A 19,674-nucleotide genomic window follows, 5' to 3' on the forward strand; every position below is an offset into this window, starting at 1 on the left:
AATCATCTTTCTTGTTGTTGGCACTATTGTAATTTGGATTTTTGTTTTTTGTTTTTTTCTAATTCCCCTTTGTGATAGGATGCCTACCTGAATCAAAGAATGAGTATTTGCCCCTGGTTTACATTCATGGGAAAAATAATTCTGTCCCAGTATTTCAAAGAAAAGATCTAAGATTCACACTAATGGTACTACTTAGATCACATGACCTTCTTAAACAACACCTCTGGCCATGAAATGGAATATCCAAATTGTTTAGAGCAGCTAGACCTAGTCTTGAGCTTCAGTGTGCTCACCATCTCAAGTAAAATAGTGCACTGTGATAGAGGTTAGGGGTGCCTTAGAAATCTGGTTTTTAGGAAGTTATTTTAGAGGATATGCAATTGGGGGTGGGGGAGAATCTGGGTCGTCCACTAACAGTGCCCACTGTAGTGGGGTAGGTATTTTTTTTTTTTTTTTTTTTTTTTTAGTGGGGTAGGTATTGAATTTGGTTTTAACATGTTGGATTGAGATGCTTCTACTACATGAAATGTTCTATGTTCAGGTTTTAAAGCTGAAGGAGATGAAGTTAGTTTACATCTGTTTATAAAATCTACGTAGATAATGACATCAACTGTGCGATTTGATGAGGCTACAAGATAAGAGTCATCCCAGAGAAATACATGTATTTGTGAGAGGGCGTGAATAAGAAAGTATGGGAAGAAGCCAGGGAATAGACAGAAAATAGCAAATATATCAGAGATCATCATGTGCAGGTTTTGTCCAGGTCCCATGGATTTTAATTTGGTTCAGGCAACAGGATCAAATGGATGTTAGGAGGTCACTGGGGAGTAAGTGGGATATCTTTCCTTTGTCCCTGTAGATCCACCCATCAGTCTTCTTCACTCTGCTTTGCTGCAGGAGGCTAAACCATGTATGGACTAAGGCACCAGGAGGACCTATGCCTTCTGTATTTTTTTTTTTAAATTTTAAATAATCATAAACTTTTAGAAAATTTGAAGATATGTTAGAGAATTAGTTTCTAGCCTGTTTATCCGTCCAAGACCCCACCCCTCCCCCAGTAAATTATGTCTTTAAATATTTGTACCTTGCACCTATTAGTTGGCACATAATATTTATTTGTCCCAATACCACTGATGTTCACTTGATCATTTGATTAAAATGTATCTGCCAGTCTTCTGCAGTACAATTACTTCTTCTCTCTTTGTAATTAAATAGTATTTTGTGAGGAGGTTCTTTTAAACTGTGTAAATGTCCTTTCTCTTCAGACCTTCAGTTTATTCATTTATTTGTATCTGTATGGGTTCATTGTTTTCTATTTTTTCAATAGATGACTATGCTCAAATTGTCCCACATTTGGTTACTGACAGCCGTTCAAGCTGGCTCCTGTAACTTCTGATGTCTCCATTGCCCTCTGATCACTTCATTACTTTGAAGCACATCACATTGTTCCAGTCTCCTCTTAGACTTTTTTTTGCCCAGGCCCTGGAATGAACCTTTTCTTCAAGGAGCCATAGTTCCTTGTAGTGGAGGATAGTACTTTGGAATCTGGATGTCACAGCAAGTGTAGTCTTTGTGCATGTGTGTATGAATGAATACCTCCTTACCTCTGTCTCTTGGAGACAAGGAACACCTTACAGAAGAAAGACCATGAATCTTTCAGAATCTATAAACATAACACAATTTATATCGACATTTACTTCTATATGTATCTTGTGTCTATATCTATATAATCTATATCTTGTAAACCAAGAATTTACATTTATACTTCCAGGCCTTACCTAATACCCCATGGTTTATTCTAATTTTCTTCCTTTCCATAGTTTACACTGACACTAAGAGACCCAGTTTTTATTACCTTAATTTACCTAAATATTTAATCAATCCCCTTATAGGCAGCCACTCTTCCATACTGTCCCATGTGGATGGTCTCCTTTACTACACCCAGGCTCACACTCTATGACAGGCTACTTATCCACCCATCCTGCTTGGGTACCTTCCCCTCCTGCATATCAGGCCCTTCCTCAGTGTAGGAGTAATTCCTCACTGTGCAATACCTCTGTAGCTCCTCTCAGGGCTTCCCTCCATGCAGATACTTTACCTCACCCCATAAGGCTCTATGATCACACTTTGGGCCATCATGGGTCCCTCTGCTCCTTTTTCAGGACAGGGGCCTATATTGTTTTAAGCTTCAGGCCTGAATCTTTTGGAAGCAGGAAGAGAAGGCCCCGTGGATTTAATTGGGTTCAGCTATTGGGGAGCCCCAAAAAGAGTTTGGTCAAAAGAAGAATGAGATTGAGCCCCTCACCTGCCCTGTGTGGTCAGCACATGATGCATCCATCGACCAGCTCCTATCAAAAGGTCCTCTCCATATAGCCCTCTGTCTGTCCAAGTTCTGATAAACCCTTTCTCTTGGTACCCTTCAGGTCAAATACTACTTTTTACTATTAGCTTTAGTTTACTGAACTCTCCTTGGTGGTTTGCTGCACCCTAAGATACCTTTCTTTGTGAGTAGTTGCTTTAATTTACTCTCTTCAAATGATGCTAACTTGAATAAGCCATCTGTGCCTGCTGGGACTCCTGACTGACAGACTTTTTGAAAATTTAAGTAGAATAATATGAAGGTTAAGCAAATTCTAGTGGTTCAAGGAAGGAATGGAATATATAATTCATTCATTCATCCAACCAATGTTTATTTAACACCTATTATGTGCTTGATAAGCACTGATAATACAAATATCAATAAAGTCAGTTCCAACTCTGAGAGAAGTGATGGTTCTAGAGGGGAGAGAGAGATGTAAAAGCATATAGTTACAGAAGCATGCTATGGTGGTAGCATACACATTGTTCCAGAGGAAAAGTGAGGAGATAATTATACTTTGTATGTGGGAATTAGAGAACACCTCAAAGAGAATGTGTTGTCTAAACTGCATCTGGCAAGATGGAGGAAATTTACCTGGAAAAGAAGTGTGGTAAGCATTCCGAGTAGAGGAGACAGTGTGTGACAGTAGTAATATTGATGACATACGGTGCTAAGCCTTCTACATCAATTATCACTAATCCTTGCTATAACTCTCTAAAGAGTTTGTACTATTAACCCCTCTGTATCTATGTGAAAGTAAGGATCAGGAAAGGACTTACCCAACTTCTTCCAAGACATGAGAACCAAAATTTGAACACCCCTTTGTCTGACTCCTAAGTTTATGCTCGCTCTTCTACATGGTGTTTCTTGCTCCCCAAACACAGGCAAAGAAGGATCTGCTGTCCATCAACATGTAATTTGAGATAGAGGGGGTACAGAATGAGTAAACTGAGTTTAGAAGGGGAGGTGAAGCAAATCTTTAAAAAAGGCCTTCTGTGTAAACAATGTAGTACATACCAAGATTTTATGTTTGGAGCATGACATTATTTCATTTCTATTTTAGAAAAGGACTCTGTTGAAGGAATAAAGCATGAAGTAGAGGAAAGAGATTCTCCTACTTTCCACCTGGCTAAGCTCTAGCCATTCTGTCTTTAAACCTATATCTAAACCTTCTGCTCCTAGCGCCTGTGCTTGCTAAGAGCACTGCTAGAGGCACTTTATGGCATCTTTTGGCAAGGCCAGCTTATTCTCATCCACCCTGTCAGTGTCATCTCCTCACAAAGGCTTTTCTTGTCCTTCCACCCATGTAGAGTAGCCTCTTCAGTTGTCCTCGGACTTATTTTTCTGTTTATTTTCCTCCCAGTACTTAATCATAGTTAATAGTTACTTGCTTACATATTTGTCTTCACTCATGAAAAAAGAAGCCCCAGGACAGTGGCTTTGTGGCTGTCTTCTAGTCACTGTGCCTAGCATGGAGTAAGTGTTCAGTAAACAGTTTTTGAATGAATGAATGAATATAGGCTGGGCATCCACTTAGAAGCTAGTATAATGTGTTTGATAAGCATAAGAACTTAGCCAAAAGCATTATAGAATGAAAAAGAAAGGCCTAATTCATGAGACATCAGTTTGCTGTTGTTGCTATAACAAAATACCACAGACTGAGTGACTTAAATTTATTTTCTCACAGTTCTGAAGGCTGTAAGTCCAAGATCAGGGTACTGGCCTGGTTGGATTTTCCTGAGATCTCTCTCCTTGGCTTGCAGAAAGACTCCTTTTTGCTGTGTCCTCACATGGCCCCTTTTCTCTATGTGCCCACATCCCTGCTGTCCCTTCCTCTTTTTATAAAGACATTCACCATATTGGGTTAGGGCCTTGCCCTACGGCCTCATTTATGCTTAATTTCCTCTTTAAAGGTATTGTTTCCAAGTATAGTCACACTGGAGGTGAGGACTTCAACACAGGAATTGAGGAGACATTTTAGGGATAAAACTATCAAGACTTGGTAATTGGATTTGGGTCAGAAGGAGGAATTAAATATATATCTTAGGCAGTAAATGTTTATTGCACAGTTGAAAGTAGCAGAAGATGGCTATGTCTTAAAAGCCAGGGTAGGCTTAAACATGTGTTTGTCCTAAAAATTGAGGTCGTTGATGGGAGAAATTGAAGATAGAAGAAAGAGGGTTTGATTTATTGACCAAGCTTTAGAATAATGAGACAGGATGGGCTATATTAGACAAGAAGCTGATTTAAAAATCAGAAAAAAAAAATCAGGTTCTGATTTCTGACAACAGAAAGTACTGATTTCTGAGATCAGAGAGAAGAGAAGCAAGAGAGGAGGAGCAAAGAAATGAATGAGAAGAGTAGACTGGAAAAGGAGGGTTTTTTAACTGCGGGGTGTGTGATTGTTCACACACTAGAAGATTATGACTGTCGGGAGGCTGACAAGGCTTTGGAAAGAAGCCTGAAGGGTGATACTGTGGGTCCATCCTGGTGAAAAGCTGGTTGCTGAACAGCATTGAGGCCCCATTTAACATTTGATGGCAGTGGGTCCAGTTGGTCTGCTCACGTTTCACTTCAGTAATCCTAAATGTTTGTGCATTTAGCTTGGTAACAGAAGTGCCAGGAGTTGGATTTTGCCAAGATTAGAGATTTTCAAAGGCTCACATTGAAAAAACTGAGAGATTTTAGAGAACTTGTGAGATGCTTGTTGGAGTGATTGATTATGGGGTCCAGGCTTTAGGGAGAGAAGTTAGGGTCAAGGGGGCTTGACTGAGTGGAGGTCTCAGGGAGGGGAAAATATGGCTTTAAAGGAAGAAAGATATGTTGTTGAAAGAAGTAGTATAGGGCCTCAAGATAACACACTTCAAATATGATCAGGTTTTGGTAAACATATAGGTCAAAAGCTATCTTTTTGGTCATAGCATTTCAGTTCAGAGATTAAGTGCAAAGAAACCAAAGGGTGAAAGCAGCATTAGTCAGTGCTAATGAACAGGGTGGAATTGCAGCTAGTTCTTCATTCAGTTCCCAGGTAGGAATATTACCTGAATAAATTCAGTGCGTTTGTCTATAGCCAGACATGGCTTGTGCATAACTCTCTGCAAAATATGCTTGGGGAGTTTTTAGAACCTCCTTTATTTTGCAAAGCAGATCTCTTCTTTCTATAAGAATTTGTACTTTATAAACAATATCTACATGGAACAATGCTATGACCTTTTAAAAATATATAGCAGCTGGTGGAATAAATGTCAGCTAAAGTGGGGTCATATTTAGGTTTTTATTACACTTTCCGATTGAACATCACTGATGAATAGGTTGTTGTCATTTCTGTCATCTGTATCATTTTTAAGTGATGTTCATCTCTGCCTCCATTTGGTGGTATTGGGACTATTAGGGCTGTCTCTCCAAATACTTAAAAGACCATCCCCCAACTGCTTCTAAATAAATTATGACTGTTATTTTTGTCCAAATGGTAATTGCAGCATTTCAATCCATTCTTACTAATCTTCCAATTTTGTTCTGCATTCATATCTGTGTCGCTATGGTCTGTTAAATGACTAGCCACTGAAGGATATGTACTGTGTAGGCTCTTTAAAATCCTATCTAGCTTTGTGCTCTTCAGGTTTTTGCACTCACTGGCAATAATGCACATAATTTTAACTGTGGAGAATGTCATTAAACTAAAATGGAACATTTACACAGTTCCTTTTGCAGAGGATTTTGGACTAGGAAAATGAATGTGTGTGTCAGACATTTTACAGCACATGAGAATGTGATTTATTGATTTCTGATGGCTCTGTTGGCATCAGTGTATATATTTAAAGAAGTCACGCAGCCTTTATAAATGCAAATGGGAAAGGGCTTTCCATCTTTTTCCTCCATGGAAATAGCTCATACATTTGCAATAACTCAGGCTCCTCTTAGAGATTGCTCTATGTACTGTATATATTGATTTAAAAATTATACCGTTATTTTATTCTACAAATAGCGTTTATAATGAAATGTCAATTTACCTAACAGATTATAGAAATTCAAAAGTATTAAAGATATGAAAAAATACTAGTATCTTAAGCCTTTAGGTAAAAGTGTGTACTTGAGATGTAATTATTTTAATGGAACTGACACTGGCTTTTTCCTTGCTTCTGAAAGCATATCTTAAAGTACTTAAGAAATCCAATATTCCTTCTAGCCTAAGTCACTTACTGGTGATAGTAAATCATACATGGCCAAAGATATCCTTACAGACCACACCTGATATTTCCATGCTTGCCATTTGAGCTCTATGCTTATGGAGGGAAGTAATTCTCTCTGGATATTATCCATTTCTTAGCTAACTAGAGAATTAACATCAAATCCTGTTTATTGGTATCTGCTTTGAAGTATATCAAATAATGTATAGACTGGATTGAAGTACATATGTGCAAGCAATTGCATGTCATAGACAATCTGACAAATGGAGTTTCAGTCCTGTGCATAAGAAAGTTAATTGGGGATCACACACTCATTTAACCTGGAGAACATCCCATTCTGTGCATTAAACCACTTTCTTCCTCCTTTACATGAGATACTAAGTGGGAACCTTATGGCTTGAGAGGCTGTCTTTGGCCATGTACAATCAATTACACATGATCAAGCATACTGGATGATTAAATATTTGGTACTATCATCTAATATTTACATAATTACCTTTATGGTATCTTACATAAATTTTAATATGTATATGTGTAATACTTAGTTTATATGAGAATAGAGAGAAGGAACTTTAACTTCAGTTTATCATGCAAATGAGTAGAACTTAAGAAAGGGAGTCATGCAGATGGCAGATAACACATTAGTGCCTATGCCTGTCATTTTAATAAGGGACATTCTAATGTCTAGGTCACCATGGATCATTATGAACAGGTGTCATACAGTGACTCTCACCCCTAAATTAGGCTGAAGGGTAGAAGGAAGAAAATGAATTTTACTCATTAAATCACCTTTAGAACTACTAATAGTTATTAAACGCTATTCAAAAAATATAGTTGCCTAAGAAAACATTTGGTTCCATTTGTAAAATTTATTAAAGATCATTGTAAAGAAATAAAGAACCAATTATAAGCAGGGAGTGAACAGTGTAGTAATGTTCGAACCTCTAGATTACAGTGACAGCATTATTTAATAACCTTCCCTGCTTCTAAATTCCATTAAAATGACACTGGCTTTTTCCGTTATATTTCTTTATCAATCCTAAAACCTAGGGGAAGAATACCATCCAGATGCCAAAAACTGTGTGGAATTTCAGCAGGAGATAATGAAGGTGAGACTAGATTGAGCTAAGAGATTTGTAAAATGAAAGGGGCTGCCTGGAAAGGAACACTCTTTGTGGGATCTAACTGAAGTGGACTATAAATTTCTCTTCGACACAATCAGCAATGAGTGATCCAGCCAAAGGAAAGGGGGGAGCATTCCAGAGAAGATCTCTCTACTAACTCTTACTTTCTGGGAATGTTTGCTAGCTTTTAGTCTCTGAACAGCAGGGTATCACTGCAGAAAATGTTTCCAGTCTGTGCTTGCTGAGGGTTTGCCTTCTGTTCTCTGTCCAAAAGCTAGCTGTTTTGCTAGATAAGGGGAGGCCTAGCCTCATTGATGTATCCTTAAATGTGTTCTTTATTAAGGAATCAATCCCTATTCTTCACAAGTGCCAAACCTCTACTTGGGCAAGTATCACTGGAGTAAACATATACTTTTTCCTGATCCCTTATCTGAGCCTGAAAGATTTATACCAAGTCCAGCAAAGTTTCTGACAGAAACTATCTCAGTAGCTAATACTGATCCAACACCTACTGACCTCTTGCTCAGGAGGAAAAGACAGAGTTCAGTAACGCGACATAGGAAAGATTTAGCAGTTCAAAAAACAGCCCAAGTGTGACAATTCAGAAAACAGGAATATGTGTTACTAAAACAGGATAAAAATTATTTTGAGAACGTCTGTTAATAAACTGAAGGAGATTTATGAGAATTCAGTCATTTTTACAAGTATTAATTAAAATTTTACAGTGGGCTCTGCATGTACTGGCCAGTAGGGATAGTACGTCACACGAGACTACTGTGCATCTGCCTTCATGGAGCTTCCAGTCCAGCACTGGAAGTGGTGCATGTTCACGGAGGCCCCTGGGAATATAATTTTAAAGAAGTGAGAAAAAGCTTCTGAGGAGGCTTCTGAGAGAGCCCGATGCAGTTAGGTTACATGGACGCAGTTTGATGCTTTGAAATCTTAAGATGTCTTTGGCAGAACCAGAGCAGTGCTCAGTCTCTGGCACATTCCTCTCACTACCGAGGCATGTGTTTTTCTAGTCTGACAGGTGAGAACAGACACTGTGAGCCCTGGGCCCTGTTACCTCTGCTTGTTACAGGCAGTTCTTGCCTGGCCTCTGGTAGTTTTTCTCACATTTATGCACTGATAAGCACTAAGCAGAAGGACTCCAGAATTTCCTCTCCATGGTGCTGTGCTCTCCTTTGAGTGATAACTGTCTTGATTTCTTCTGCTCTCAGCTTCAGTGCCTTGTTAGACCAGTAGTTGGAGGGTGGTGCCATTTACTGAGGTGGGTGAGATTTGAGGAGCATGATTTTCATTTTGCACAGGTTGTGTCTGAGGTGCATTTGAGTAATCTATGTGGAAATTTTGAATAAGAATTTGACTTTATAAATATGAAGTTTAGAGTTTGAAGCTGAAGTTTAAAAAAAAATGGGAGCCACCAACATCTAGATGTTAATTAAAATCATGGCTATAAATGATATGGAGTATATGCCAGAATGAGAAGGGGGCCAAGACTAAGGCTTGAGATTTCCAAATCTTGATGGCTGAATAAAAGAGATTAAGCTGACAAAGAATGAAAGTAATGGTCAGTGAAATGAGGGATAGGTAAACCAATGTGTATCACCAAGTCAAGGGAGTGAATATTTAAGAAGGAAGCTGTGATTTATTTAATACTTAAGTATCCCCCAAGGTGAGGATTGAGAGTTAACTATCATATTTCATATGTCATAGATGATCTTGACAGGAGCAATTTTGGAGACATGGTAGGGAGAAAATGCCAGTTTGGAGCAAGGACTTCAAAAGAGAATCAAAGGAGAAAAGTTGGGTGGAACACCATCTTCCTTCACCTTACATGTAAAGTGTATAGGGAAATGAAGCAGTAGATTTTAGAATTAGTTGTTGACTATATTGAGGCCAATGTGTTTCTAAAAGATTGCTGTCATAAATGAGGTCTTTTCTTCCATAATAGAGCTGTTGGATTTGGTGTATAAGAAAGCTATTTTTTTTTCTTAGCCACCTTACTCAGTGTTTGATAATTTTGAATTGCTTATCATTTTATGCTCCTGAGTTTCCCAGATAACTAAGAATGAGTAATTTTATCTCCTTTCTGATTAGTATACTTTTTGGAACCACTTCATTTATTTGGTAGGTAAGAAGGCCAGATTAGGGTTTGATGAGTTAAAGAAGCAAAGAGAGAATATAGACAGATGTATCTTTTAAAAAATTTGGCTATGAAGTGGAATAGTCATACGGATAATGGAAATAGCATGATTTAAAAATAAAGGTGAATTTTGTGTATTTGATTTATTTGTTCAGTTGGGAGAGGAGTTAACATGTTTAGTGATCAAAGATATAGAGATTCCTTTGAGAGGGAGCAGTTAAATAAGATAAAAATGGAAACCGGTTGCTTATTTAAAAGGCAGGGGTGGGGAAATACAGATCAAAGTACTAATGGAGAAATTTTCCTTAGAAAGGAGGCAGTATCCATTTCTGGAATACTGGAAGAGAGGAAGAAAGTAGGTGAAGAAGATGGGTGTGAAGTTTGGTCGTGTAAAATCTAGGGATTTCCTATATGATTAGTACAGATTCTTTTTTTTCCCCTACAAAAGTAAGAGTCAAAAGCATGGACAGGAAGCAATGGGTAGGATGAGAAGAGGGAAGAAGGCTTGAGGAGAATGGAGTTTGGAAAAATCATTGAAGAGTGAGACAGTGAATTCGCTGAAAAAGCACAATTAACTAGTTGGAGAAGTAAGTGATAAGTAACCCAGAGTTAAAGACTTAATTATCAAACCTGTTTGCTAAGAAGAGAAGATTTTTACCGAAAGTGCTGGGTGGAGAGTGGTGGGTCCACCACGGATTGGACCTTTGTTATATGTGTGTATTCAAATGATGAGAAGAGCAAGACCTTAAGAACATCATAGATCAGAATGGATAGGATAGAAGTGAAGGGATGAGTGGACAGCAGGTCTTGATGAGTCAAGAATGGTCAGAGTAGGGCTGTGTGAAGGAGCAAGCCAGAAGGAGTGAGGTGGGTCAGCATAATATGCATGTGACTAAATGTTATAAGGACAGAGCAGTTGGGAAAATTTTCCTCTATCCCCCCAAACATCTATAGTCTTTTGTCTTTTTTTAAGTTATTAGTAGCTCAAAAAAATTAGCTTTCATTTATGATATGGTGTTTGGTGTCTAGCTTCAGAATATGTTCTCTACATCAATATACTACAAATACTCTCCAAAGTATTTTAATCTTTTTTTTTTTTTAACTTTTCCCTTTGGATTTTTAGAATTGTGAGTCCTGCAATTGTGTTTTTCTTTCAAGATTTTTTTTTCTATTCTGGGATCCTGAATTTCCATATGAGTTTTAGGATCAACTTGCCAATTTCTGTAAAGAAAGCAGCTAGAAATTTGATTGGAATTGTTTTAAATATGTAGATCACTTTGGAGAGTATTAGCATCTTAATATGAAGTCCTCTGATCCATCAACAAAGGATGTCTTTCCATTTATTTAGATCATTAATTTCTTTCAACTTTTTTGTTTTTATTTAAGAGTGTAACTTCTGGGGATCCCTGGGTGGCACAGCGGTTTGGCGCCTGCCTTTGGCCCAGGGTGCGATCCTGGAGACCCGGGATCGAATCCCACATCGGGGTCCCTCTGCCTGTGTCTCTGCCTCTGCCTCTCTCTCTCTCTCTGTGACTATCATAAATAAATAAAAATTAAAAAAAAAAAAAAGAGTGTAACTTCTGCATTTCTTTTGTTACATCTATCTCTTCCTATTTTGTTGTTTTTAATGTCATTGTAAATGAGGTTTTCTCCTCATTTTTTGATTAATGAGAAGTCCGCTGATAATATTACTCTAGTCCTTTTGGACATGTCATTTTTCTCTTGCTATTTTCAAAATTTTCACTTTGGCTTTCAGCATTTTTACTATATGTGTCTGGGCATGAATGTCTCTGCATTTATCCTACTTAAAGTATGTCAGGTGTCTTCAATTTGTAGATTAATGTTTTTCATTAAATTTGGAAAGTTTTAACAATAATTCCTTTGAATATTTTTTCTGCTCCCTTCTCTCCCTTGCTTCTCTTTGTTACTTCTATTACTTGTTAGTACATTTAATTGTGTCCCACATTTCTTTGAGGCTGTGGGTGTGGGATTTTTTTTTTAATTATTTTTTCAGTCTGTTCCTTAGAATACATAATCTTTATTGCTCTGTCTTCAAGTTTGCGGATTCTTCTGCCACCAAGTTTACTGTCAAGTCCCCCTAGTGAAATTGTCATTTTAGTTATTTTACTTCTCAATCCAGAATTTCTAATTGGTTCTGTTTGATAGTCATTATCTCTTATTGATATTTTCTATCTGTAAAAACACTTTTATCATACCTTTCTCAATTTATTTAAGCAAGGCTTCATTTAGTTGTTTAAAGATATTTATGATGGCTGCTTTGAGACCTTTTTTCTTAAATCCGAAGTCGGGGCCTCTCACCAGGAATTTTGTTTTCTGATTGGGCCACAACCTGTTTTTTTGTGCCCCTCTCTCCCAGCTTCTTTCTCTATGGATATTTTAAGTTATGTTTGTACAATCTGTATAGTGATCACTCCACTCCCATTTCCCCCATTTCTGTTGTTCTATTATTACTTCGATTAGAGACTGAGCTGGATTATTTTATTTAAGTTGATTTTCCCTGTTACGTGAAGCCTCTACTATTGCTTCTCAACGAACACAGTGTTGGCCAAAATTAGTCATGCTGGAGTTCTCTTTTGTCCCTTTCCCTGATCTTTCTGTTAAACTGTTATAAATACCTATTTGAGATTCTTTTTTCCCATAAGGAAGGAGAGTATTTCTTTTGTTTATACCTTTATTTTATCATTACCATAATTTTGAAGAGTGAATTTGTATTTGCTTTGGGGAATGAGATAATTATTTTATATTAGGTTTACAGTGGTCAAAATGAAATTACATTTGCCATTCATAAACATTGTGAGCCTGTTTCTAGGTGTTCTGTTTCCTTGGTAAGCAAGGGGGATAAAATTAATGAGTAAATACAGACTGTGCTAAAAAATTTTACAATCCCATTTGGTATCACACCCAACCCTTGGGCTCCATTAATCGCTGCCTAATTGCTTTATTGTTTTCAACAATGCCCTGGGGCATAAATTTCTCCAGAAATTTCTGATCCAATTAAATTAGAGCCCCTTTGCAGGGATTGTTTTGAGGCCAGTGTTTGAGGTTTGTTTGCCCCCCACCCCCACCCCAGCAGGGCTCTTTATATCTATCTCTTTCCCTGGTTCTCTCTGGTAAGTTGGTTTAGTTTATTTAGCTTATTGCCCTTAGAGAGCTGTTAGTCTCCATTAATTGCTCACAAGCAAAATCTCCCTTGGTTTCAAGAGCACCCTTTGGCTTAAACTTCCCTACATTCTTTTTTTAAATAAAACTGGTTCCTTTTGAGACAACCTGGAAACTCTGTTCTTATGAAGTTCCTCTCTGCCTGGGCAAAATCTAGAGCCACTATTCCAGAAGTGGGAACAGATGTGACTCTTCTGCTTTCATAGCAGAGCATTGACGAGAGGTGATAGCTCTAGTCTTTCTCATCTTGCCTCTGCTGGGATAAAACCTCCACCCTATAAGTAACCTGAAATAAGGGCATTAAGGGCCCCACTAATACTGACCTGCCATACCAAGAGTAGAGCCACCACCCTAGAGTGGTCACTGGGTGGTGAAAAGACCCCATGACTTCTTGGCTATACTTGCTGGGAATTTAGCCTCTGCAACTCAGGGCTAGAGGGGATAAAAAAATAAAATCGGCCTGCCCCTTCCACTGAGTAACTATACTCCTTGACTGAGCTGAGAAATGAGGCAGTCTCTTTCTGGCCACAAACACCTGCAAAGGAGTTACCTAACAGAAACCTGTTGAGTAGAGGGAGTGGGCTAGGGCTTAAGTGGCATAGACTTTTGCTGTGGTTACAAAGATTTACTAGATTTTTTGAATAACTGTTTCTTCATTTGCTTTGTGCTCTTAGGACAAATTCCAGAAATTTCAATATTTTTAAAAATAGTTTTCACTATTATGATTGTTTCACTGGAAAGCAGGTTCACACAGCTAATCACAATACCATCATGGAAATGGAACCCCACTACCTATAGATTTTTAATGTAACACTTATAAACCATAATAAATACTGATTCAAATTGTTTTTCTCTGCTGGATTACCAAGTATGCCAAAGTCATTTGTTAAATAAGCCACCCTTTTTCCAAAAGTGACATATTAATAATGGATTGATATTTTAATATATGCTGTAATGTAGTAGGTACTCAATAAATATTTTTCAATGAAATTCATATTAACATCTTATTTCTATGAGTAAAAATGCATCAAAAAACCTACTTTATATTCTTTCTATCATCTTGAATTACATTTCACATTTATACTTCACTGAGAAGTTGCAGTTTTGCTAAGCTTTTTTTATATTAGAGAAGATTATAAAGAGAGTTGTATTGAAGCATAGATTATCTCCAAACAATGCAGAGAGGTTAACAATTACCATTATTAATACCTAGGTTAATTACCTGTAGTAATTATTTAAAGTACTTTTTCTCAAAAGAAGGAGAATATTTCTTTTGATTGTACCTTTATCATTATTTTTCATGATTTTGAGGAATTTGTATTTGCTTTGGAGAATGGTATAACTAATTTATGTTAGATTTTCAGTGGTTACAATAAAATGGCATTTTGCAGTTCATAAACTTTGAGCCTATTTCTAAGTATCTTGTTTCTTTGGTAGACGGGATAGTTATTGAATAGAAGTTTGTACGGGATTTACAGTCTTTCAAAGTAATGTGATAAGTTGCAGAAGTATGCCATTGAAATGTGGGAGCTTGGAGGTGATAAGGATACTTAGAATATATATTTCACTTATTTTTCTTCTTACAGTAATTTTGCATCAAGCCTTTATAGATCTGTTTTTATTAATTGGTGTTTTACTGCCAAAATTTTAGTTACTTAAATCTGGTGTTTTGTACATAGAGATATCATTAAATAAATGGTGAGTGAAAGGGAAGAAAGAATGCATTAATGGATGAGGAAATGCTTCAAGTGGTTCAATTTCCCCATTTTCTTTAATCTTCTCTTGGGATAGTTTCCAGAATGTTACTTTTTGTACTCTGTGTTCTCATTTAAATTATTCATCTAATGTTTTATCTATTCAGAGATTCCATTGAAAGGAAAGGAAGGAAGCTAGGGGAAAAAAAAAAAACACTTTGTAAAACAAGTTAATTAATATATTTCAATGTATTATGTATTTCCATATATTAATATACATTTGATTCTTAATAAATAAGGAATATTTTTGCTTTTTGGATGTCTTAAAATACATATGCATAATTAAAAAAAGCAAAATAACTTTGTCACGATATGAAGCTACTATTTATTGTGTTTTTAAATATCCCTTAAGAGTATATTTCATTGGGGAAGAAAAGTATTGGGATACCATCCAACTACAGAGATTCACTTCCAAAACTTGAAGATAACACTGCAATTCTTTTTATATATAACTGAAAATGTTTTTCTTATTCCTTGTGTGACTGACAACTTTATTTAAATTAAAAAAATGTGGTCTGTTAATGACTACAAGCTTTTACTATTATATAAAAGGAACCATATTCAGCAGCAAAATTTTTGAACTCTAGATTTTTTTAAACATAAGCCAAACTACAGATAATTGTAGAAAATTTTAAGCCTACATTATTCTAAGCAAACCTCCAATATGCTTTGATCCTTTCTCATTTTATCAATCCCGGATCTTCATCATTTTCCTCTTTGTCTAATCCTGGCAGTTCTATGGGTCAACTATTTATAAAATTGAGGGAATAGTGAAAGGAAAACATTTATTCCTTTATTTTTATGTAAGCATTTTATCGAAGTGTAACATACAGACAGATAACTGCCCATCTGATAATTGTATCATTTTATGAATTTTTTAAAAAATGAGCACAACCTTGAGTTGGCAATACATACAGTTTTTTTAAAAAAGAGCAAGCATATCCTACCATTTCAGAATTCTTTTTTTCCCCTCTTCAGTTAACACTCAGAGAATTCCACTACCTTGACTTTATCACCATCAGTTTTGTCTGTTTTTGTACTATGTATGTATGAAGTCATTCAATATGTACTCTGTTTTATTTAGCTAAGTACTGTGTTGGTAAGGTTCATGCCTTTTGTTATTTGTAACAGTAATTAATTTATTCTTGTTGCTGTGTAGTATGCTATTGGCTGATTATACCATAATTTCCTTGTTGATTCTGTTGACGGACATTTGGGTTGTTTTCAGTTTGAGACTTTGAGCAATACTGCTCTGAACACTTTTTTATCTATGTTTCTTGGTTTGCCTAAGTACAAAAGTCTTTGGGGGTATATGACTGTGGCCTAACTGCTGGATTACAGAGTTTACATGTATTCAGCTTTTAAAAATAATAATAAATAACTTTGCAGAGTGGTTATCCTAATTCCAACATGAGTATGTGAACATTCAGGCTATTTGACATCTTTGCCATGATGGGATATTGTCAATCTTTATAATTTTATTTGTAGTTTTAATTTGCATTTCTCTGATGATTAATGAGATTGAGCAACATTTTGCGGAGTTTCGGATATTTACATATCCCCTTTCATGAATTACCAGTTCAGGTCTTTAGTCCCATCTTTTTTGTTAGGTCATTATTTTCTTACTGATTTGTGGCAGTTCTTGGTGGTATCTCACATTTTGGCTTATCTTTTGATTCTCTAAATGATGTCCTTTGATGGAGAGAAGTTCTTCATTTTAATGTATCCCAATTTGTTGATTTTTTTAAATAAGCTTTTTTGTGTCATGATGACAAATGTCCTTATGATACCTTTAGATTTAAATCTACAGACCACTTGCAGTTGAATATGAGTATGATGAGGCACAGATTGTTTGATTTGTTTTAGATGATATTCAGTTTGCCAAACATGTTTCATTAAAAAGGCTATCCTTTCTTCCACTGCAATGTGATGTCACCTTTGTTTAAAAAAACAAGTGACAAGATACATGTGCATCTATTGTGGACACTTTTCCTTTCTTTTACATTGGTCTTTTGTCTCTTCTTGAACCAAATCATTTTATTTTGATTATTGGCAGCTTAATATCTGGTAGAGACAGTCCACCAACTCTGTTTTTTTTTTTTCCATTGGTTTTCAGTGGCCCTTTGTATTTTCATAGAAATTTTGAAAAATAGTATGAATTTCCATAAAACTACATAGCTTTTGATGAGGGAATGCATCTGATATATAGAATAGTTTGGAGAAGAATTGAAACTTTTACCACATTCTGTCTTATCACCCATGAATATAGTTTGTCCTTTTATTTATTTAGGTTTTCTTTAACTTCTTGGGCAAGGTCTTTTACGCTTTTCAAGAGGTTTGTTCCTACATGTCTGCTGTTTTTTGCTGGTATTATAAGTTGTTTCTATTTCTTGTTGATAATATAGAAATAAACTTTTGTGTATTGATTTTTCCCAGTGAATGTGCTAACTCATTAATTTTAAAGTGTATAGTTTCTTTTGGACTCTCTGAGTATACAATTATGTTGTCTATAATAATTACAGTTTTATTTATTCTTTTAAAATACTTAACGTCTTTATTACATTGTTGCACGGAATTATATCTTCAGTACAAGTGTTGAATAGAAGTGGTGATATCTGCTATCTGTTTCTTGCTTTCAATTTCAGGGAAAAATATTTTACTATTTCAACTTTATGCAGGAAGCTTAATGCGGATTTTTAAAATAAACTTTTTATCATATTAAGGAGGGTTCGTTGTTCTAGTTTTCTATGTTTTAATCACAAAGGGTAAATTTTCTGCATCTATAGAGATGATTATTTTCTCCTTTATTATATTATTGTGGTAAATGACCAGTTGCTTTTCAGATATCAAACTTTGTATTCCTAGAATAAACAAAACACACACATATAAATCCAATTTGCTAATATTTTGTTTAGGATATTTACATTTATGATCAAGTCCTTGCAATATGTTTTCTGGTGATGTCTTTGTCAGGTTTTGCTAGTAAAGGTAATGCTGGCCTCTTAAAATCACTTAGTAAATGTTCTATTTGATTAACAGTTTGTGTAAGATTATCATTTATTTTTAAAATGTTTCGAAAAATTCACTCAAAGTTATGTAGGTCTGGATATCTCTGTGGAGGACTTTAAATTACAGATTCAAATCCTTTAGCAGATGTTGTACAACTTCTCTCAAATTCACTTTTTGTAAATTATGACTTTTTGAGAATAAAAAAGAATTAAGTTCTATTGAAGTATAATTAACAAAACCTGCACATATTGACAGTTTCCAAGTTAATAATTTGACATATCCAAGATGGATAAGTAATATTCATTACTCCAGAGAATTTCCTCATACCCTTCTGACATTTGTAGAGTGGTAAGTCTTCCAATCCATAAACATTGTATACTCCATTCCTGCCGTTTACTTAAATCTTTATTTTTTTTTTTAACATTTTATAGTTTTCAGTATACAACAGGGTTCTAAACCCTCAGCATTAAAGATATTTTGCACTGGATCACCTTTGGTTAGGTGGAGGGACTAGGGAATAGGCTTAGAGGGGCTGGTTTGCACACTGTAAGATATTTGTCAGCATACCTGGGTTCGACCCTACTAGATGTCAGTAGGGTCCCCTACATCCAGTTCTAATAATTAAAAATTTTCTCTAGCTATTACCCAGTGTTCCCGAAGGGGCAAATTTCCCAAGGCTAAGAGGTTGAGTACCACTGGTATAGAGGTCTCACACATCTTCATTTGGGCTTATTTATTCCAAAGTATTTTTCATGCTATTGTATATACTAGTATCTTTCCAAATTTTTACTTTATCTTTGGACCTGTCATTTAATGGTGACATTGATTTCTATGGATTGTGATCCAAAAGTCTCACTAAATTTACTTGTTAATACTAATAATTTTTATCGATTTAGGCAAAACACTTGAGCTGGCACTTCAAAAAAGTATGTTATTTCAAAAGGCCAATAAATATATAAAAGGTGCTCAGCTTCATTAGTCATCAAGAAAGCACAAATGAAGCCATGATTCAGTACAACCACACACCCAGGAAGATGGCTAGTATGACAAACAAAAATGAAAATCACACATAGACAATTAAAATATTGATGAAGAAGTGAAGCTCATGGAGCTATCACTTTAATGGGAGTATATAAGCATTTTGAAGAAATTATTTGACAGTATTTATTAAAGCTGATTGAGCATTTAAATTCCCACATTTATATCCAATGGAATCATCTATAGATTTACCAAAAAAATGAGCAAAATTTGTTATAGTCATACTGTTCACAAGATTAAAAAACTGGAAATGATTGAAATACCCATGAACAGCAGAATGGATGAATTTCTATATATTTCAGTGCTTGAATTTACAACAATGAGAATGAATGATCTACAGCTGAATGTAGTAGAATGGATGAACCTCAGCAACATGTGGAGCAAGAGTCTTTGACACAGAAGTAAATGTGTGTCTAATTCCATCACTATTAAGATCAAAGACAAGTGAAACTAATCTATGTTGTTATATTATCCTTGAGGATTAGTACTTGGGAGGTGGCACTTCTGAGTGTTGTTACTGTTCTGTTTCTTAATATGGACACTGGTAACAGGAGAGTGATGAGTTTGTGAAAATGAATCAAGCTATGTAGTTGTGATTTGTTCACTTTCTATATATGTTACACTTCAACAAAGAGTTGAAAAAATTAAAACAAAACAAAACAAAACAGAATGCTGTTCTTCTTCCCATAATATGACTCTGCAGTAAGCCCATCTGGTCTATCGCACAGAACTAGAGTTACCTTGCTTTTCCTTCTCACCACTACTTCCCAGGTATCTCCACTCCCACCACTACCCCTTACCAGTGTTGTCCTGAGATTGGTAGGTCTGACTTAAAAGCCAAGTCTGGCTTTCAATCTGGATAAAATGTATTATTTTT

General features: G+C 35.9%; 1 protein-coding gene across 11 annotated transcripts in view; it reads left to right on the top strand.

Annotated features, from left to right (window-relative positions):
- The window catches only part of ASXL3 (ASXL transcriptional regulator 3), a 182,091-nt gene that overhangs the window by 119,733 nt on the left and 42,684 nt on the right, over positions 1 to 19,674 (top strand). For 3 of the 11 annotated variants that reach the window (XM_077900405.1, XM_077900406.1, XM_077900404.1), the window contains one exon: positions 7,597 to 7,655. The exons of the other annotated variants lie outside the window; for them this stretch is intronic. In XM_077900405.1, the coding sequence (XP_077756531.1) occupies positions 7,650 to 7,655 (6 nt within the window). In that variant the 5' untranslated portion in view covers positions 7,597 to 7,649. The remainder of the gene's footprint in view (positions 1 to 7,596; positions 7,656 to 19,674) is intronic. 11 annotated transcript variants of the gene reach the window in all.

The sequence above is a fragment of the Canis aureus genome, chromosome 6, assembly GCF_053574225.1.
Source record: "Canis aureus isolate CA01 chromosome 6, VMU_Caureus_v.1.0, whole genome shotgun sequence".
Lineage (NCBI taxonomy): Eukaryota > Metazoa > Chordata > Mammalia > Carnivora > Canidae > Canis > Canis aureus.